This window comes from Hemiscyllium ocellatum, chromosome 12 (genome assembly GCF_020745735.1).
Source record: "Hemiscyllium ocellatum isolate sHemOce1 chromosome 12, sHemOce1.pat.X.cur, whole genome shotgun sequence".
Taxonomy (NCBI): domain Eukaryota; kingdom Metazoa; phylum Chordata; class Chondrichthyes; order Orectolobiformes; family Hemiscylliidae; genus Hemiscyllium; species Hemiscyllium ocellatum.
The window spans coordinates 71,004,661-71,027,614 of NC_083412.1; the positions used below are offsets into that span (position 1 = coordinate 71,004,661).

At 40.2% G+C, this 22,954-nt stretch overlaps 1 protein-coding gene across 25 annotated transcripts in view; it reads left to right on the forward strand.

Annotated features, from left to right (window-relative positions):
- Positions 1-22,954, forward strand: part of LOC132821115 (target of Nesh-SH3-like) — a 348,093-nt gene that overhangs the window by 230,756 nt on the left and 94,383 nt on the right. For 14 of the 25 annotated variants that reach the window (XM_060833661.1, XM_060833668.1, XM_060833670.1 and 11 more), the window contains 2 exons: positions 18,097-18,177; positions 20,166-20,249. In XM_060833661.1, the coding sequence (XP_060689644.1) occupies positions 18,097-18,177; positions 20,166-20,249 (165 nt within the window). Of the gene's footprint in view, positions 1-95; positions 186-847; positions 989-11,304; positions 11,395-15,864; positions 16,003-18,096; positions 18,178-20,165; positions 20,250-22,954 lie in introns of all 25 variants that reach the window. The other 11 variants (XM_060833679.1, XM_060833681.1, XM_060833683.1 and 8 more) reach the window with 5 other exon arrangements.

Below are 22,954 nucleotides of genomic sequence, written 5' to 3' on the forward strand. Positions count from 1 at the left end.
GATTCTGTAAAATAAATTATTCATCTGTATAACAAAGGGATAATTTTCATGAGCAATTAAGAATTTGTATTTGGCCTCCTTCTTATTCCCGTCAGACTATATGATGCCAGTCACTGATGCCCCTAATATTGTCAGTGCAGACCCAGAATCTAAATCTGCTAACATAAGAAAGAAAGAAGTTACAGGTACTTGTGAAAATATTTATGCCTTGTGTGTGAGCTTAGGAATGGATGAAATATTCATATGCATGATAAGGTTTGTGCTAAATTGACAATGTTAGGACACGCTGCAAATGCTATGCCACGCCTTTATAATTTAAATAAGTGTTCGATTTTCTTGTGTGTGAAATGCATTTGATGGTCATTACTCTATCTTGCATGGAACCCATTCATGGTTGTTGCACAAAGATTATAAATTGAGCAATCCACTGCAAATTTCATGGAATTTAAGCATTTTTGTTCCACACTCTTGGTTTGTTTGGTCAGCTTGTTACTTTAGAGATTTGTACGTGGCTGCAAATGTCTGTCAATGTATGTTGGCTATATTATCGTGAAGTTTATTGGTGGAAGTAATATTACTGCATGGAATGTCTGATGTCATATCACTTTTTATGAATCATTTTGAGTGGTGTATTAATTAATTTACAAATTAAGCATATTGTACTATTTTATGATATCTGTACGATCTTTTTTTTAATGAAGCTATTTTTACTTTAACTGAAGAAAATTATCAGTTCTGATAGAGTGCTCGATTAAATCCGGTAATGTAAATGCTTTCATCAAAACAACATAGGGGTTATTTTCATACATTAAAAAGTTTGTGTCTGGATTCATTTTAACCCCAACAGGTCATGAGGTGCTGACCTCTGACACTCCAAGTATGTTCAATTCAGTCACAGATTATGAGCTATCAATCACTGACTCTCCGTCCATGTTGAAACCAATCCCAGAACCTGAAACTACAAAGATAGGAAAGGATAAAATTACAGGTAATTCTGACACTATTTGTGCATTTGGTGTGAAGTCATGGATGAAGTAATTAATAATTCCATGTTGAATTTCTGCATAGTGACAGATATTTAGGACACTTGCTATCAATGCTATGTACAACAATTAGGCGAAGTTTGTTTCAGTTTGGTATTTACAATTTAGTAGGAAACTTTGCATCGTTGCTGCACAATGTGGATGAAATCAACAAATCATTGTATGTCTCCTGGAGTTGAAGCATTTTGCATATCTCTATATTATTATTATTTATTCAGAGTGCTTATTTCATGAACCTTGGCCAACAGACTTCAAGAAAGTTATCAAGGCCATAGAAGGAGTAGAGAATAGATTGTTAGAGTGGCTGTAGGAATGAAACTTCAGTGCTGTGGAGACTCAAGAGAAAATGGGACTATCTTCCATGGGGCAAAAAAAGGGTATGGGGTGGGGGGGAGAATTTTAAAACTTTTGCTCAAACTTCGTAACAGTTCAAATGAGTTAAGTCGGGAGAGCTTGTTTTCCTCTTGCATGAGAGCCAGTGACAAGAGAGCAGCGGTGACTTGAGAAGAAATGGTACGATTCTGAATGCATTGAATGAAAGGGGAGAGGGTGCATTTTTTGATAGAGATTCAGAATGAATCCGGATAAATATTTTCTATGTGAACATTTGTAGGGGAGTATACATAATGAGGCAAATGAGCTTGTAGTGCAGATTGGTATGTTCAATGTGATGGGTATCACCGAGACATGGCTCAGGGCTGGGAACTAAATATCTAAGGATACGTGCACTATCACAAGGATGGGGAACAGGATTGCTGTGTTAATAAGAGATGAAATTAAATCAATAGCAAGGAATGATATAGAATTGGATGGCGTAAGAAGATAGATATCAGAAGATAGAAAAGGCATATATAAGAAATGCGTTATTACAATAATCATGGAGGACTTCAATATGCAGGTGGACTGGGAAGTAGATCCCAAGAAAAGGAACTCACGGAATGTCTGAGTGCTTGTGAGAGAGCCAGCTAGGGAACAGTCATTTCTGGATTTGGTGATGTGTAATGAGGCAGATTTGATTAAGGAGCTTAAGATGAAGGAACCCCTCTGTGTCAGTGACCATAACATGTCCAAATTCACCCTGCAGTTTGAGAGGGAGAAGTTGCAATCAGAACAAACATTATTACAATTGAGTAAAGGAAACTAAAGAGACATGAAGGGATTGCTGATCAGAACTCAATGAAAGGGGAGCCGAGCAGGGAAGATGGTGAATCAGAGCTGAAAAATGTGTTGCTGGAAAAGCACAGCAGGTCAGGCAGCATCCAAGGAGCAGGAGAATCGATGTTTCGGGCATAAGCCCTTCTTCAGGAATGGGGAGGGTGTGCCAAGCAGGCTAAGATAAAAGGTAGGGAGGAGGGACGGGGGAGGGGCGTTGGGAATGCGATAGGTGGAAGGAGGTTAAGGTGAGGGTGATAGGCCGGAGAGGGGGTGGAGGCGGAGAGGTCGGGAAAAAGATTGCAGGTCAAGAAGGCGGTGCTGAGTTTGAGGTTTGGGACTGAAATATGGTGGGGGGAGGGGGAATGAGGAAGCTGGAGAAATCTGCATTCGTCCCTTGTGGTTGGAGGGTTCAATTCCAATACTGAACAACCCAGATGGCCTCCTTCTTCAAAGACCGCAATTTCCCCTCAGACGTGGTTGACGATGCTCTCCACCACATCTCCTCCACTTCCCACTCCTCTGCCCTTGAACCCCGCCCCTCCAATCGCCACCAGGACAGAACCCCACTGGTCCCCACCTACCACCCCACCAATCTCCATCATCATTCTATCATCATATCATCCTTCGTCATTTCTGCCACACCCAAACAGTTCCCACCGCCAGGATATATTTCCCTCCCCTCCCCTATCAGCGTTCCAGAAAGATCACTCCCTCCACGACTCCCTCGTCAGGTCCACAACCCCCACCAACCCAACCTCCACTCCCGGCACCTTTCCCTGCAACCTCAAGAAATGCAAAACTTGCGCCCACAACTCCCCCCCTCACTTCCCTCCAGGGCCCCAAGGGATCCTTCCATATCTGTCACAAATTCACCTGCACCTCCACATACACCATTTACTGCATCCGCTGCACCCGATGTGGCCTGCTCTACACTGGGGAGACAGGCCGCCTAATTGCGGAATGTTTCTGAGAACACCTCTGGGACACCCACACCAAGCAACCCAACCGCCCCGTGGCTGAACATTTTAAGTCCCTCTCCCACTCCACCAAGGACATGCAGGTCCTTGGCCTCCTCCATCGCCAGACCATGGCAACACGACGCCTGGAGGAAGAGCACCTCATCTTCCGCCTAGGAACCCTCCAACCACAAGGGATGAATGCAGATTTCTCTAACTTCCTCATTTCCCCTCCCCCCACCTTATCTCAGTCCCAACCCTCGGACTCGACACCACCATCTTGACCTGCAATCTTCTTCCCGATCTCTCCGCCCCCCACCCCCTCTCTGGCCTATCACCCTCACCTTAACCTTCTTCCACCTATTGCATTCCCAACGCCTCTTCCCCCAAGTTCCTCCTCCCTACCTTTTATCTTAGCCTGTTTGGCACACCTTCCTCATTCCTGAAGAAGGGCTTATGCTCGAAACATTGATCCTTGAATGCTGCCTGACCTGTTGCGCTTTTCCAGCAACACATTTTTCAGCTCTGATCTCCAGCATCTGCAGTCCTCACTTTCTCCAAGATGGTGAATCAGTACAGGCTGGTGCTTCTGGGAGTAATTACAGATGCACAGCAGAAAATCATTCCAAGGAAGGTGAGGGCAAGCCAACTGTGGCTGATGAAGGATGTCAGGGACAGCATAAAAGCAAAAGAACAAGTATACAATGTGGTGAAGATTAGTGAGAAACCAAAGGATTTCAATGCCTTTAAAAACTAGCAGAGGATAACTAAAAAAGTTATAAGTGAGGAGAGGATGAAACATGAGGTTGAATTGAATGGAATTGAATTGAATTTATTGTCACATGTACCAAGGCTCAGTGAAAAGCTTTGTCTTGTGAGCAATACAGGCAGATCACAGAGTTAAGTAGCATAGATAGGAAATAATAGGTAAACAGTGGCAAAAACAAAAACACAGGTACAGGCGAATGTTAAGAGTTTGTGAGACCATTCAGTATTCTACCAACAGTAGGGCAGAAACTGTTTCAAAACCAGCTGGTGCATGTGTTCAGGCTTCTGTATGTTGTAGAAAAACATTGCCAGTTGGGACGGATCTTTGAGAATGCTGGCGGCCTTTCCTTGACAGTGGGCCTGGTAGATGGATTCTATAGGTGGGAGGTTGGCCTTTGTGAATGTTAAGCTAGTTAGTAATATAAAGTGAGATTGCAAGGGTGGACATTGTATCACTAGAAAAGGAGGCTGGAGAAGTAATAGTGGGGAACAAAGAAATGGTGGAGATAGACACTTTGATACTGAAAATAGATACTTTGTATAGCTTTCTCAGTGGAAGACACCAGCAACATACCAGAACCTCAAGAGAGTCAGGGGCAAAGGTGAGTATAGTGGCCATCGCTAAAAAGAAGGTACTGGGGAAGCTGAAAGGTCTCAAAGTGGATACGTCACCTGAACCAGATGGGCTCCACCCCAGTGTTCTGAAGGAGATAGCTGAAGAGATTGTTTCAGCATTGGTGACCTTTCAGGAATCCAGAGAGTTAGGGAGAGTCCCAGAGTATTGGAAAATATAAATATCTTGTTACACATTTTACAAAATAGCTTTAACTTACATACTTGCGTAGATTGTTAACAAGTTATAAACTTTTAACTCAAACAAAAAACTAGTACATTTAGCAAATAAGATTAGCAATGCTTAAACATCATATCATAACTAAATACGTGCAATTTTATTGTACTCTCAAAGCTGTCAATAAACAATAATGATAACAGATTTTTTTGTCATTAGCTTTTCATGGTTAACTAAATGTTGTGAAGATCCATCAAAGTTTTCCTTAAAAGTATCTCGACCAGCTTCTAATTCTATTTTGTACTGAGTTTCCACCTAAATGGTATACTTGCAAACCAATACTCTGGCAGCCTTCACACCTTGTTTTAAGGATGCATTTTGATCATGTAACAGGATACAAAACTACTTTTTCAAAGATTTGTGTTGACATAAATGTGCTTTCAGTGAAACTCTTTGAACTTTCCTATGGACAGCCAGCTTCAAAATGATCTTCCTGAATCACCACCTCAACGATAGATTTTGTAATTTCGGATGAATAAACCTACACTTGCACTCTTTATCCAGGCCATTGTCTACCCAAGCAATCTGCCACAAACTGCTGTATGCACACATTTTCTTTCCATTGATTCTTCAAAAGCTGAGATTTTATTTTCACCTTGTTATAATTCCCTCTCAATATTTGTTTAGTCTTCTATATTCGCAATTGATTTTCAATCTTGTTCATCGTATCATTTAGCTTCGTGACCCCTCCAGTTGGTTACATTGCCTGGCTTTCACAGTTATGTATAGAATCTTACACAAGTCTAACCATTTCACTTGGGCAATCTGTTTTTGAAAACTTTGAAACTTTTCCTCCATGGTCACTGACTCCTCCTGACACTCTTTCAATTTATTCTTAACTCTTTATTCTGTTCCTTAAAATTTTGCAAACTGTTTTTAAAATCATGCAATCATACAATTTTTACAGCATGGAAAGAGACCCTTAGCCCATCATGTCTGCACTGGGTTTCAAACATCAATCTGTCTACTTACGTTTTCCAGCACTTGGCCCGTAGCCTTGTACTATGGTGTTTCAGGTGGTCTTCCAAATTGCTATTGAATGTGTTGAGGATTCCTGCTTCTACCTTTATTTCAGGCAGCAATTTCCAGACACCCATAACCATTTGTGTGAAAAAAAAATCCTTCAACATCCTCTAAACTGCATGCTCCTTACCTTCAAACTAGACCCATCGTTATTGGCCTCTCTATTACCGTTTCAATGCCAGTCAATGCATCTCAGTGGGATCCAGCCTTTTCTGCTCTAAGAAAAATATCACCACCTAGTCTGGATCTGCTCTTCTATACCACAAATCTGATCATTTGTGTCCTCCATTTTGCATCTGAAGTTCAAAATTTCCATTACTCATTTAAGATGATAGCTTCCAATAGTTTGTCAGTCTAGATTTGTAATCCTGCATTCAAACAACTGATCCAGCAGCAATTCTGGCTGTTCAAGGTAATTTTCATGACACTTCAGAGAGACTTTTGTTACTTAGGTATATGGGAACATGAGTGGGTCATTCAGCCTTTTGAGCCTGGTCTGCCATTCAATGCCATCATGGTTAATCTGTGGTCTAACCCTGATTCATCTGCTTCTGGCCCATTTGCCTTCGCTTAACAAAACATTGACAATCTCAGATTTAAAATTCCCAACTGATCTACCATCAACTGTTGTTTGTGGGAGAGAGTTCCGAGTCTTTGCCATCCTTTGTGTGCAGAAGTGCTTTCCATCATTGCTCCTGAATGGTCTAGCCCTAATTTTTAGACTCTGTCCCCTAGTTCTAGAATTACCAAGCAATGGATAATACTACTACGCCATTGCCTCCCATTGAAATTTATGTGATACAACTGAGCAAGAGTACAATTCAGGGAACAACCAAAGTCTACCTCTGGCTTGGAGAAGCTTGTTGAAAACCTGGAGGTTTCTGATGAGTAGGTGCAGGAAGGCAGTTTCTAGAAGCTAGAGGTATGTCCCTGAAAAGGAAGAATCTGTGGAGATAGATCAGAGTTAACATTTCTGGTCTGGTGACCTTTCCTTAGAATTGATAGTAGCTAGGAAAATGTTGATTTTTATGCAGAAGACAGAGTGGGGAAGGGAGAGGAGTTGAAGAGTAAACAATAGGTGGAGATAGAGTCCACAGAGAGAGAAGAGCAGTTGGACAAAGGACTGGATAATGGTTAGCCTATGAGAATGAATAGCTTCTAATGGGGACTATTAATAGTTAACAATGGGTTGTGTGTAATAGCAGAGCATGTGATAACAAGAAACAAAAACAGAAATTGCTGAAAAACCTCAGCAGATCCAGCAGCATGTGTGGAGAGAAACCACAGTTAAGTTTCAGGTCCAGTAATCCTTCCTCAGAACTGTAGTTATAGAGTCATAGAGATCTATAGCACGGAAACAGACACTTTGGCCCAACTCTTCCAGCTGATCAGATATCCAAAATTAATTTAGTCCCATTTGCCAGGAATTGGCCCATATTCCTCTAAACCCTTCTATTCATGTACCTATCTAAGAGCATTTTAAATGTTGTAATTGAACCAGCTTCCACCCACTTCCTCCGGCAGCTCATTACATATAGACAGCACCCTTTGCATGAAAAAATTGCCCCTTATGAACTTTTTAAGTCCTTCCGCTCTCACCCTAAACCTGTCCTCTAGATCTGGACTCCCCCACCCCAGAAAAAAGACCTTGTCTATTTACCCTATCCATGCCCCTCATGATTTTATAAACCTCTATAAGATCATCTCTTAGCTTCCGATGCTCCAGGGAAAATAGCCCCAGTGTATTCAGTCTCGCCCTCTATCTCAAATCCTCCAACCCTGGCAACATCCTTGTAAATCTTTTCTCATACATTTTCAAGTTTCACAACATCCTCCCTATAGGAGGGAGAATAGAAGTGCACATCATATTCCAAAACTGTCCTAACCAATGCGCTGCCCCAACATGACCTTCCAACTCCTATACTCAATGCTCTGTCCAATAAAGGAAAACTATTCTACCTACCTGTGACTCCACTTTCAAGGAACTATAAACATGCACTCCAAGATCTCTTTGTTCAGCAACACTCCCCAGGACCTGCCCACTAAGTCTTGCCCTGAATTGCCTTTCCAAAATGCAGCACCTTACATTTATCTAAACTAAACTCTATCTGCAAAAGTGAGGACTGCAGATGCTGGAGATCAGAGTCTAAATTAGAGTGGTGCTGGAAAAGCACAGCAGGTCAGGCTCTTGATGAAGGGCTTTTGCCCGAAATGTTGATTTTCCTGCTCATTGGAAGCTGCCTGAGCTGCTGTGCTTTTTCACCACCACTCTGATCTATCTGCCACTCCTCAGCCCATTGGCCCATCTGATCAAGATCCCATTGTAGTCTGAAGTAACCTACTTCACTGTCCACTGCACCTCTAATTTTGGTGTCATCTGCAAACTTACTAACTACACCTCCTATGCACACATCCAAATCATTTATATAAATGACGAAAAGTTGTGGATCTAGCACCAATCCTTGTGGCACTCCACTGGTCACAGATCTTCAGTCTGAAAAACAACTCTCCATCACCACCTTCTGTCTTCGAGCCAGTTATGTATCCAAGTGGCTAGTTCTCCCTGTATCCCATGTGATCTAACCTTGCTAACCTGACTATCATGAGGAATCTTATCGAACGCCTTGCAGAAGTCCACAAAGAACAAGTCTACCACTCAGTCGTGTTCTTGAGATATGATTTCCCATGCACAAAGCCATGCTGATTATCCCTAATCAGTCCTTGCCTTTCCAACTACGTATACATCCTGTCCCTCAGGATTCCCTCCAACACCTTGCTCACCACCAATGTCAGGATCACTGGTCTATAGTTCCTTGATTTTTCCTTACTACCTATCTGGAAGAGTGGCATCACCTTAGTCAGCCTCCAGTCTTCCGGTCCCTCACCTGTGACTATCCATGATACAAATATCTCAGCAAAGGGCCCCACAATCACTTCCCTAACTTCCCACAGAGTTCTAGGGTACACCTGATCAGGTTCTGGGGATTTATCCACTTTTATGTGTTTTGGGACATCCAGCACTTCCTCCTCTGAATTATGGACATTTTTCAAGGTGTCACCATCTATTTCCCTACATTCTATATCATCCATACCCTTTTCCACAGTAAATACTGATGCAAAATACTTGTTTAGTATGTCCCCCATTTCCTGTTGCTCCACACATAGGTTGCCTTGCTGATCTTTGAGGGGCCCTATTCTCTCCTTAGTTGCCCTTTTGTCCTTAATGTATTTGTAAACTCCCTTTGGATTCTCCTTATCCCTATTTGCCAAAGGTATCTCATGTCCCCTTTTTGCCCTCCTGATTTCCCTGTTAAATATATTCCTACTGCTTTTATACTCTTCTAAGGATTCACTCAATCTAGGCTGTCTATACCTGACATATGCTTCCTTCTTACTCTTGACCAAAACCTCAATTTCTCTCGTTATCCAGCCTTTCCTTTCACCCTAATAGGAACATACTGTCTCTAGACGTTCATATCTCATTTTTGAAGGTTGCCCATTTTCCAACCATCTGTTTACCTGCGAACATCTGCCCCCAATCAACAAGTTCTTGCCTAATACCATCAAAATTGGCCTTCCTCCAATTTAGAACTTTAGCTTTTAGATCCTGTCTATCCGTTACCATCACTATTTTAAAGCTAATAGAATTATGGTCACTGGCCCCAATGTGCTCCCCCACTGACACCTTATTTCCCAAGAGTAGGTCAAGCTTTGCACCTTCTCTAGTAGATACGTCCACATACTGACTCAGAAAACTTTCTTGTACACGCTTAACAAATTCCTCTCCGTCTAAACTCTTAGCACAGTGGCAGTCCCAGTCTATGTTTGGAAAGTTAAATCCCCTACCATAACCACCCTATTATTCTTACAGAGAACTGAGATCTTCTTCCAAATTTATTTCTCAATTTCCCACTGACTATTGGGGGATCTACAGTTCAATCCCAATAACATAATCATCCTTTTCTTATTTCTCAGTTCCACCCAAATAATTTTCCTGGACATATTCCCAGGAATATCCTCCCCAAGTACAGCTAAGGGTGGCACAGTGGTTAGCACTGCTGCCTCACAGCGCCAGAGCCCCGGGTTCAATTCCTGCCTCAGGCAACTGTCTGTGTGGAGTTTGCACATTCTCCCCGTGTCTGCGTGGGCTTCCTCCGGGTGCTCCGGTTTCCTCCCACAGTCCAAAAATGTGCAGGTTAGGTGAATTGGCCATGCTAAATTACCCATAGTGTTAGGTGAAGGGGTAAATGCAGGGGAGTGGGTCTAGGTGGGTTGCTCTTCGGAGGGTCGGTGTGGACTTCTACACCAAGTAATCTAATCTTAAAAAAAAGCTGTAATGCTATCCCTTATCCAAAATGCCATTCCCCTTCCTCTCCTGCCCTCCCCTTTCTATGCTCCTTGTAGCATTTGTATCCTGGAATATTAACATACCAGTCCTGCCCATCCCTGAGCCATATTCCAGTTGCATGTTCCTAACCATGTCCTAACTTCACCTGTCTTCCCTGTTAGTCTGCTTGCACTGAAATAAATGCAGTTTAATTGTTCTCTGCATTGTTCCTGCCTGGCCTGACTGTTTGACTTGCTGCTTTTCCCAGTTGTACCAGTCTCAGATTGATCTCTTTCCTCACTATCTCACTGGGTCCCCCCCCCACCCTTCCCCACCCCCCAACCTTACCAGTTTAAATCCTCTCAAGCAGCTTGAGCAAATCTCCCTGCCAGTATATTAGTTCCCTTGCAATTCAGGTATAATGCATCCTTTATTACAGGTCACTTCTACCCCAGAAGAGATTGCAATGATCCAAAAATGGTAACACTTCTCCCTTGTGCCAGTTCCTCAACCACACATTCATCTGCTCGATCCTCCTATTCCTACCCTCACTAGCTCTTGGCACCACTATTTCAGTTTTTTATCATGTAATATCAAGGTCTGGAGTGTGGGGGTTGGAGTAAAGACATGGGATGTCTCAAATCCTAAAATTGTAGAACTCTATATTAAGTCCAGAAGGCTGTAGAGTTCCTAAACAGAAAATGAAGTGCTGTTCTTTCACCTTGAGCTGAGCTTTGCGCTGGAGGATCTCAGCAAGCCTGAGACAGAAACGTTGGCCAGGGAACAAGGGTGGTGTGTCAACTGTCTGTTATACTGTCTGTTTCCTAAATGTTATCAGTTCATAGAGTACTGACTTCTATACAGAGGAACCTTGATTATCAAAACGACATGAGTGGGAAGTATTTTGATCGGATAATTGAATACCGGCTAACATGGGACCTTGAGATCTTGTCTGGATATTCCGAAATTCGGAAAATCAAATGCTGGATAATCGACTTCCCTCTTTAGTACAAATTACAGATAATAAAATGGTTTAATCACACACAAATAATAAATGAGTATGCCATGTTGCTATATTGTAATGACCATTGATGACATGAATGTATTCGTCATTACAACTTGGGTGTTTTTTCCATGAGCAATTTAAGATTTTTGTATCTGGCTTCCTTCTTATCCCTGCAGATCATGAAGTGCCAACCTCAAACACACGTAACGTGTTCAGTTCAATCCCAGAATCTGAACGTGCTAAGATAGGAAAGAAAGAAGTTACAGGTACTGCTGGCAATATTTGTGCCTTGAGTATGGGCTCAGAAGTAGAATGAACACTTGTCTGCATGTTATGCACAGTGCTAATGTGACAGAATGTTAGGAACAAGCTGTGGCTGCTATGTTAAATGTGTTCAGTTTACTTGTGTGTAATGTGTCTTCAATAGTCAGTAAGCTGCCTTGCATAGAATCCGTGCATTTCTTCGTACAAAGCATACGAATTGCACATCTCCTGAAAGTTGAGTATTTTGCTTCTGTCTGGTTTAGTTCGTCAACACGCTTGCTTCATGATATTTAGAGTCTGTGCTTGTCTTTCATGCATCTATCAATCTATCATAACTGGTTGTGAAGTGTTTTGGAAGATGATTTACTTTTACACAGTGGGAAAATGGATGGAATTCTCCTGGCCTCTTGAGGTATTGGGGTTGGTTGGGGGTTCGGAGGAATTTAGACACTGTAAGTTGCATATGAGGCCAGCGCCGTGCACCATTAAAGCAGCCGAGTTACCATTAGATATTAAAATAATGGAGAGTAATGTTTCTGATGGCAATACACAGTGAATTTTTAAATTCTGTGTTCCATGGTTCATAATTGGTGCAGTGCTTTCTAGCTAGTTCATCTGCCTGGCCCATGTAACACTCCCAATGGTCTCACATTGGGACCCGCTGAACTCCCAATGAGCGGCACAGTGGTTAGCACTGTTAGTTCACAGCGCCAGAGATCGGGGTTCGATTCCATCCTTGGGTCACTGTCTGAGTGGAGTTTGTACATTCTGCTCATGCCTGCATAGGTTTCCTCCCGTGTCTAAAGATGTACAGGTTAGGTGAATTGGCCATGGTTCATGTGCGATTATGGGAATAGAATGGAGGTCTGGGTGAGATGTTCTTCGGCGGACGTGTGCATAATCGATGGGCTGAATGGCCTCCACCTGCACTATAGGGATTCTATGAGTAGGCTCCTGCCACCAGAGTCTAGGGTGTGATGCTGGAAAAGCACAGCAGGTCAGGCAGCATCTAAGGAGCAGGGGAGTCCTGCCACCAGAGCCCACCACACACCCTCCAATGCACCTCGATCCCATGAGGGTTTGGGCCGATGATCATTTTGACCCGTAAGTAGTTCAGATGTTTGCAAGATGTTATTTGATGCTACTGCATAGATTGCCTGCTGTTGTATCTCTCTGGTTGGCAAATCGATTCTGGTTGAAGTATTTCTGTGGAGAATGCACCATGCAACAACTGCAGCAATAATTAATTCATTTACATACTTTAAATTCAGCATTATTTGACGTGTTTGATTTGGTTACATTGGATTTTATTTTGTCATGAAAACATAAAATCAAATCTGCAGCAGTCATACATTTACATCCAGTGAAGCAAATCTATTCAGCAAATCATCGCACCAAAGATTGAAATCTATTTGGATTTCTCCTTGTCCTGAATGTACCATGAGGTGCCAACGTCTGACAGTCCTAATGTGTTCTGGTCAGTCTCAGACTATGAGCTGCCAGTGACTGACCACGCATGGAAAATCAATCTAATCCCAGGTTCTGAACCTGCTAAAATAGGAAAGAAAATTAATTTGCGGGTCTTTCTAACAACCTTCATGTCTTGCTGAAAGACATTAAATAATAAATGGATTACAAGCTTAGTGATAGTGGCAAGTAGTTTGGATACCTGTAGATGCTATGTCACACTCTTACAGTTTAAGACGTGTTTGTTTAATTGTGCATATAATATTTTTGGTAAGTGCATTCATGGCATAGCATATTCAAAGTTGTTGCCCAAAAAATGAAGTGAACAATCTACTGCAAATCCCCTGATCTTGACTCATTTTGCTTATCTCTTTTGGATTATTTTGTCAATGGTCTTATTTCAAGAAGAGTTAACATCAAACATCATGAAGGCAATCAAGATTTTGGAGAGAGTGGAGAATAGATTTGTTAGATTTTCAGCAACAATGAAAACTTCAGTTTTGAATTAAAGATGGCAGGACCTGGGCCGGCTCTCCTTACAACAATGGAAGTTAAAGAGAAATTGAATAGTCATGTTCAAAATTCAAAGCGGTTTAGGTAAAGTAAATGGGGAGAAACAGTTTCCTCTGTGTAGTTTGTAAAAGCATCAGAAGTAATAGATTTTGTTAATACAGTGAATTGTTATGTTTGTGAAAGGGTGGAATGCAATTTCAGTTGTAAATTACACAGGAATTAGATGAATATTGTAATGGAAAATTTGCAGGACTATGGAGAAAAGTCTGGAGAAAGTGAGAAATTTGATAGCCTTCACATATCTGACACAGGCCTAATGGGATGAACTGGCACTTCCACACTTTCGGATTCCATTCTTTAAACACTACAATTGGCTGTATGTCATTTTGGTATAGCTTTAATGTGTGCAACTTATTAGCTGAAAAGCACTTTTAATGTAGTGGAAAGAATGTAGCTGCATTTAATTTTTCTCTTTTCAAATAATATTGAGTTAATTAGTGCATTATGTGATGGAACTATAGAAGCATTGCAGCTTACAGCATTGAAGGAAACCTGGACTGGCTTATTGAAAAAATAGTTATGTTTAGTCCCACATCCCCTATTTTTGCCATAACCCTGTCAGTTGCCTATCCTCAATGACTCATCTTCCATCATTTAGGAAATCTGCTTCCACTTCATTTTATGGGTAGAAAATTTCAGATTTTAACAAGCCTTGAAGTGAAATAATTCTCATCTTTCCTTCAAATTTTTTGTCAATGATTTTGCATCTATAAGTTTTGGCTATTGACCCACATAATAGAATAGAAAGCAGTAAATTGTTTGTTCCATCAAAATTGTTATCACCTTCGAAGCTTCTCTTAGGTCCGCTCTTGACCTTGGCTGTTCCACACTGTCTTAATGTTTCTAATCTCCCTTTGTAATTAAAGTCCTTCATCCCTCGTAACATCCTGGTAAACCTTGCTAAGGTCTTGTCTCTTTCCAGAAGTATTATACCCAGAACTGATTACAATTTTCCAGCTGAAACCTACCTATTGATTGAGAAAAGTCAACACGTTTTTTTTGTTTTTACTTCTTTATTTATTAAATCTTTCTCATGATGCCCTTTCAGCTATGTCTCTCTAACTTCTGTTTGCTGTGTTTAACAGGCTTGTTGTGCTAATGGTCCTTTTACGGTTAATAATCAACTACACATACACACACCTTAAATGGAATGTTCTCTGTGTTCACCTGTTTGTTCCTTGCAGCACATTCTTGACTGTTGTGTGGCATCATGCAACTTAGAGAGAATGGTTCACCCACTTTAATAGAATTTTGTAAATGGATACTTAGACCTCTGTGCTGCCATGCTGTATCAATCAACCCAAATTCCATTTCTTCACATTTCTCTGCATTGAATTCCATCTGCAAAGCACTTCACAACCATATTTATGTTAGTTTGAAGCATTTAACTATTCTCATCCATACTCTGGTTTACCAATTTCAAACCATCCACAGATTTTATAAAGTTGATTCTCATGCATGAATGTGGATTCTTTATAAATGTTGCAAGGAACAGTTCGTGGACCCAAAAGTGACCCTTGGCAGACACCACTGCAAACATTCAGGAAAAACATCCATCCACAACACTATCCTTTGCTTTCTGTTACTTAGCCAATTTTGTATCCTTAACTCTATTTTCACTTCAATCCTATACCCTTCCATTATCTTAGCAGGTATCCCATTTGACACATTGTTCAATGTCTTTTGGAAGGTCTAAAATACAGAAATCATTACCTACATCAGCTTTCAACCTTAATTCATCAAAGAATTCAATCAGATTAGTTAGACACATTTGCTTTTAAAAATTTGTGCTCACTTTCCCTGATTTTTTAAAAAACAATTTACTCATTGCATGTGGACATCACTTGCGGGGCCAACATTTATTGCCTGACCCAACTTGTTCTTGAAAAGGTGGAAGTGAGTTGCCTCTTGCATTGCTGCAATCTACACTTCATAGGTTGACCCACAATGTCCTTGGGGAGGGAATTTCAGGACTTTGACCCAGTGACTGAAGGAACCTTGATTGACCTTTCCTTTCCAAATGCAGGCACGGTCTATGTCATGGACTTGCTTACAGTTTCCTGATTTATCTCTTATTGTACAGACTGATGCAGCATTAGCAACTATCCAATTATCTAACATTATTCCTGTGTGCAATGTGAATTTTAAAAGTGTGAACAGAATGACATTTTTTTTCTTTTTTTTTCCTTCTATCAGTTAACCTTGAATGAATCTTGTAATGTTTATTATTTTATGAAATGTGCTTTTAGCCATGCATTGCATGGCTGTCCTGGACTCTAGTAATGTCATAATAACGAAAGCATAAGACCAATTTTGCAACAGTCTTGCTTTGTAATAATTTTCAGTAAATCAGATGTTTTAATTACTACAACTCTGGAGCTTTGTTCATGAAATTTTAAGAATTTTGTACTTGGCTTCCTTCTTATTCCCAGCAGATTATGAGGTGCCAATCTCTTACACTCGTTATGGGTTCAGTTCAACCTCAGACAATGAACCGCTGGTCACTGACACCCCTAATGTATTCAATCCAATCCCACAACCTAAAACTGCTAAAATAGGAACGAATGAAGGTACAGCTACTTTGCACCATATTTCTGCCTTGGGTGTGACCTGAATAATGTAACAAATAATAATAAGTGCATGCAAGGTTTGTAGCTCAGGTTGAGGTTTAGGGTGTAGGTTTGCTCGCTGAGCTGTAGGTTTGATATCCAGACGTTTCATTACCTAGCTAGGTAACATCATCAGTGGCGACCTCCAAGTGAAGCGAAGCTGTTGTCTCCTGCTTTCTATTTATATCTTTCTCCTGGATGAGGTCCCAGGAACCCCATCCAGGAGAAAGATATAAATAGAAAGCAGGAGACAATAGTTTCATTTCACTTGGAGGTCGCCACTGATGATGTTACCTAGCCAGGTAATGAAACGTCTGGATATCAAACCTACAGCTCAGCGAGCAAACCTACACTCCATAATAAGTGCATGTTGAGATTCATGCAAAAGCCTGAAAAAGTTCAAACATATGCTGTGGGTGCTTTCACACTCGTACAGATCATTTGTGTGTAAAACATATACCTTAGTCACTCTGCTGTTTTTGCCTGCAATTCATGCTATGTTGTGGCGCAAGTTATGATCAAAGAACAATTCAGTGCACATCTCCTGGAATTTGTATGTGTTTTCCTTGTCTTTGTTGGTTCATTTGAACATTTTTAGCATGGCTAAAAGCTATCTGACAAACTGTCACAAGTGGAAGCAATGTAGCTGCATGGAATGTCTGTTGTCATATCACTGTTATACAAAGTTCATTTGAGTAATATTGAAGTACTCAGTATATAACTACAGTTTAGTATTGTATGGAAGGGATTATTTGTTATGCCATTCATATCCACATTTAAATACAGTTAATGCTATTATAATGAAAGAATAAGGCCAATTCTGCAAAGGTGCTTGATTCAAATGGAGTCTGTTAAAATAACTGTATACAATGGTATAATTCCAATGTTATTTCCTTCAGTGATCACGAATTTTGAACCTGGCTTCCTTTTTTGATGTCTTAAGGCTACCATGTACTTACTCCTGACCCTCCTGATGTGTTCAGATTAATCTCAGACTAAGTTGCCAATCTTTTGATACCACAGATGTTCTTAGTCTAATATTAGAATCTGAACTTGCTCAGATCAGAGAGAAAGAACTTGCAGTACCTCTAATAATATTTGTGCCTGAGTGTGAACTCAAAAAAAAGTGAAAATTTCTGACTGTAATGTGAATAGTAGTCAAGTAAAAGAATGATAGGATACATGCTGTGAATGGCATGCGACAGTTTTACAATTAAGTAAGTATTCACTTCATCTGTGTATTTGATAGCCAATACACTGTCTTGCATGGAATCCATTCATTCTTTGTGTGCAAGTCACTGCACATTTCACAGAATTTATGCATTGCGCTTATTGCTGTTGGGTTTTTTTACGCTGTGTGCTAATTCTATGAAGTTTAAAGACTGCTTGGTTGTAAAGTGTCTGTCAGCCTTTCATGGTTATATTGTTTTGAAGCTCATTTAATGATTAATAAATACATGTTGTGTGGTTAAAACAACACCACTGCATGGAGTGCCTGTTATCAGACTTATTCTTAGATGAATTGCTTTGAATAACTATTGAAGTAATTAATCAAAATATTGTGCCACACATTGTTTATTATTATACAAAATGTAAGTTTCAGTGTACAAGGTATGATTACGTTGCAATCCATTGTTTGCTGTCCAGCATCAAATGACATAACCAATTCTAGGATAGATTTACATTAATAACTGGTGATATAAAGTTTTTTAATGTTTTGTGGACAACTAGCCATATCTCATATGATGTTTTAAAAGTTGTTTTTAAATCTAAATCAAAAACCATTGATCTTTTCTAGTGAGCAAATTGTGCAGCACCTGGTTACACAATCTTCCACTTAGTGCAAAAACTTCAATACTTGGTTTTAATCTTACATTTACCTTATATCCTTCCTTACCTAGAATGCAATTAGATCTATACCTTGATGTAACAAGACAGCTGTACTGGGAGGATACTGCCTTGGATTAACCACTAGCATTTAACATCCTTGGCAAATCTAGTGTTGTTTTTGAAGGATGAAACAGTGCCTTTATTTGGTTCATTTATCTATTACAGATTTTGGGTTCTCAACATCTGACACTGCAATTATGCCAAGTCCAAGCCCTATATACGAGACAGGAGAAAAAGAATTAACAGGTATTCCCAAAGCTACATGTGGCATGGTTGCAAGTAATAGTATGTGATTGTTCAAAAAATGTTATTGTGTCTATGGCTTACATTGTTCATCACTTTGCATGTTTTTTCCTTCTGTCCATGGTCTGATACCCTTTTAATTATCGTTTTCATGGAGTTGCCTGTACTGTTTGTTCAGCATTTGTTTGTGACATTACTAAATGAAACTGAGACATGCTACACCATAGTATTTCAGACATATCTGGGGAGCACCAGGTCATATTGGAATTATTAACATTTGCCCTTAACAAAATAATGAATATAAAAATGCCAGATTGATACATTCAGTACACTTGAAAACTGGTGCAACAATCCATTGCAATAATAATTCAGAATTGTAAGTATCCATTTATGCATGCGACTAAGAATTTTCACCTGGGCTTTCTCAATTTTAAGGTATATGATTAAGAGTTATCAGATGCTGATGTAAATTAAAGACATCTTTTCAACAAATGATATCTCACATTCTTTTAATATCATTTGATGAATTAGTGTTTTGTCTTGGACTTTGGTGTATTGGTTACTTCAGTGTATTACTAATAGAACAAAATCAAACCACTGTTGTGAAGGGTCACAGGATCTGAAATGTTAACTTTACTACCTTTCTATAGACTCTGCCAGACCTTCTGAGCTTTTTCCAGAAATTCCTGATTTTGTTCCTGATTTCCAGCATCTGCAGTTCTTATGTTTCAAATTAAGGAAATTTCAGCCACGTCTGAATAGCAGATATCATTATATTTAACCTGCTCTTCTGAACATATTATCATTCACCTAAAGTTCTTCCTTCTTGAAATGTTCTGATCATTCTTTAGCTCTTGGCATAAGCAGGGAAGTCATGGTGAACCTCCTTCCAGGTGAAGGTACCAGAAAGAGAACCCACAATAAAATAGATCTTGACTTACCTGACATTTAAATACATTTACTTATTATCTGGTGCAAGGAAAAGCAGATGTACCATGAGGAAAGTTAAGTCCTCTATCATCTTGAAACCACCAATCTAATTATCAACTCAAATTCCGAGGAGTACTGGAAATGTCTCTTCAAATTAGGTTGGGGATTCTAGATTAGAGTGGCGCTGGAAGATCACAGCAGTTCAGACAGCATCCAAGGAGCAGGAAAATAGATGTTTTGGGCAAAAGCCCTTCATCAGGAGTACAGGTTGGGGAGGCAAGTGGCCAAGAGAGTGCGTTCTGGAGGGAGATTTGTCTGGCCTAATGACAGGGCTTGGAGATGCAAAGTGGATGGCATTTATCTCATTCACTGTCTCTCTGATTCCCTCTTTTGTGCAAAGATCTTTTTTGCCTCGAAGCAAACAGAGATTGCTAGAGAAACTAACCAGGTCTGGCAGTTCTGAAGGACAGTCGTGCCAGTTAACTCTGTTCCTCTCTCCATGGATGCTGTCAGACCTGCTGAGTTTCTCCAACGTTGTCTGTGCTTGTTTTAAATTTCCAGCAGCCACAGTATTTTGTCTTAATTCAAATGTCACGTCTAGACACTTGTTGCTGTTCTGTGGTAGTAATTTGATGAATTAATCATTAATCTATAGTGCATCTCAGAAGTATTAAGGGCTGAGCTTGTTTGAATTTTGTTGAATGCCTTAAAATTTATGATAATGTGGAGTGACAGCAATTGCATTTCCTGGTGAATATGCCTGTTTTACATGGAGCTTAAATATTGCCTGTATTCTTATCCTGTAGTCTAGTTTGTTGGATGGTTAATCAGCCTTGCATGGTTCATTGTATATTTTTTGCATACATTGCATTGCCTGACCAAGCAATTGTGCTTTATTGTTCCTTATCAAGTCTTTATTTATCTGAAGCATGTTGGCTGAATTAAAATATAAATGCAAATATCTTAACATACAAAGAAGGCAGGTTATTGACAACAATGTTATTCTGCTTAAAAAACGTAAAAGGTTTGGTTTGGTTTTTTGTTGTTGTTATCCCTTACAGGCCTTAAGCTGCCAACCTCTGAAATTTCACATGAGTTCATTCCAACTTCTGTATCTGAACTTGACCTTGACAAGAAATTCCCAGGTACTTGTAACCTACAGTGTTGTCGGTCACATGAATCTAGAATATTGTGCAGAAACTATTTGTATAATATCTTGTTATCACATTTATTCCACACTTGTGTTATTTTAAGGAATTACAGTTTAATGTTACTGTTACATCTTTGATGTGCGCTCTCATTTTAAAGATCGCCAGAACGCAGATTTTCAATTATAAATGGCACAAAAGTGATCATTTTTTTTAGTATCAACTATTTTGAGATGCTGCAAATATTTGTGTATGACTGAGTAATAGCAATCTGTGGCATAATATGAAGTCCTGTATCTTAAATGTTATGGCATGCTAATGTAACCTCTACTTACTTTTAAATAATCTCCACTTTGTGAAAATCCTAATTGGTCACTGATAGATGGTATGTTGCATAATGTCTTTTGATTTGCTGTTCTGGGAATTCATTTTTGAGCAATGCCATAATTGTGAGGTCCCTGCTTTCAGAGTATCTTACAATGCAAATCAGCTGTGGATCACATAGAGTTTAGACACTATAAGTGGAATCTTCTGTTTCTGGAGATGGTGATCTTAGTGGGAAGGGCTTTTAATTAGGCAAGGAAATGGCTTACCCAAAACCTGCTGCCCATTTTCACGGGCATTAAAATCTGTATGGTAGGCTGATGATTGACCTTCCTACCCACAGGCAATTGAGAGGCCACTTAAGGGTCTCGCCTACTGTCATTGTCCCAGTTATCTTGATAAATGCTATCATGTGGACAGCTTGTCAATGGGGTGATGCAGTCCTTCGATCAAAAGTCATTAATCAATGCACAGAACATAAAGCAGAAGGGATCTCTGATGGGAGCCATGCCTTACTCACCTTCCTATGACCCTCAACCTAAGAGACCCACCATCTTCCATATTACTCATCTTTGTCTTGGGTTCTGCACAATCCTAGGTCCCTTGGATTCCTTTCCACTAGTGGCTATGGCTTTCCTGATGGCTGAATGCAAGAGGCCAGCAGAACTTACTGCATGGGACCTTCTTCTCTAGGGTTTTGATTCAAGGGGAAGCCTTGCTGATGCTGTTGTGCGTATTGCTTAGATTGCCTTGATGTGGTAAGGTGGATGTTCCCAAAAAGTTATCCATCCAGCTGAGAAGACCCTAAAATCTCAGTAAGATTCTGTCCTGTGCTTCAATAAAAGTTTTGTCTGGCAAATATTCTGCACGTCATAATACTTAAATATTGTTGTACCATTCAGTAACTGCTATCTCCAGTTAGCTATGTTTGCATGACACATGCTGAATGGATGTATGTGCCTCTCAAGAGGTTTAGTGGATTTTGATTTGACAGCTTATTACCTAGCTGATAAACTTTGAGAGCTGAAGATATAGATCTAGTGCTGAAGGGAGAGTTTTCAGCAATCTTTTGACCCACTGGCATCACAGGGATCAACCTTTATAAGATTTTGAATTCAATATATATGTACCAGGAGCTTCCAGCTCAGATTGCGCTGCATGTGGGTGTTCCTGTCATCAGGAGTAAGCTGTAAGTAAATATAACTGAGGCTGTTAAAAGCTGCAAGTAATACTTAAAAAGGTCAAATAAAAGCAAAGTATTGTTGGGATGCTGGAGGTCAGAAAGAAAAGCAGAGAGTGCTAGAGAAACTAGGTTTGTCTGACAGCATCTGTGGAGCTATGTACAGCAATAACGATTCGAGTTCAATATGGCAGTTCATTATTGTTGAGCTGAAAAGTCCATGAGAGTGAATGTTTCTCTCTTGTTTGGGATTTCTGGCGACCAATTGTACAATGGAAGCAAAAAACCTGTTTGGCAAAATGCAGCAGAAAAGGGATTTCTCTTGATTTTTCCAAATCTTTTTTGTGGTAATTTGAAGCAGATAGAAATGGTACATTGCACCTCAAGTGAAGAAAAGCCCCCACCTTAGGTAAATATGTTGCTTCTTGGATTAATGTCATAAATTAAATTTTCCATCATGTTTTCACAACCTAATGCTGAATGCTAGGAATAGCATTACATCATAGGTGTCTAGCAATGCTAGACATAGTCGAATATTTTGATCAATCTGGCAATCGTATTCACCAAGTGGCGAGCACCCAAGCACATCTGCCTCCGTAAACCAACTTCTCTGCCTGTGCCACAGCCATCAATGAGCCAAGTGTATCAATTCCACTCTCGCAGTGATTGGGGAAAGCCCAGACATGAATTATGGCTCTCTGTGTGTAAATCATATGGTGGGCAGTTAAAAAAGTCCAAGTGAGATGTATCCTGAAGCCCCCCCCCCAAACCCCTCTCACCCCTCACTTCCCAGATTTGGTGCATTACATGCCATGACCTTACTTTAGTTACATTACCCCTTGTGTTGGGAATGTGCCAAGTGGAATGAAAATCTTTTCACAGAGTTCGCAAGTTGAAGCATGACTGCACTGTTCAGCTGAAGACCTATCTGGCAACAATCTGGGGTGAAAAAGAGCTCCCAGCAATGATGGTGATGTGATAAAAAAAATCTTGCTGCAGCAAGTACAATGTGAGACAAATACCTACTTTTTCTTAAGCAACAAATATCTGGTCGTCAAAGCAGTAGCTGTCATGTTGCAAAATAAAAACAGTGGTTTCACCAGAACAATCAAGATGTGTATGCACTGTTCCAACTAATACCATCATAAACTGTCTGTTTGCATCCAGGCATTCCTTCTACTTGTATTGATGGATGCCC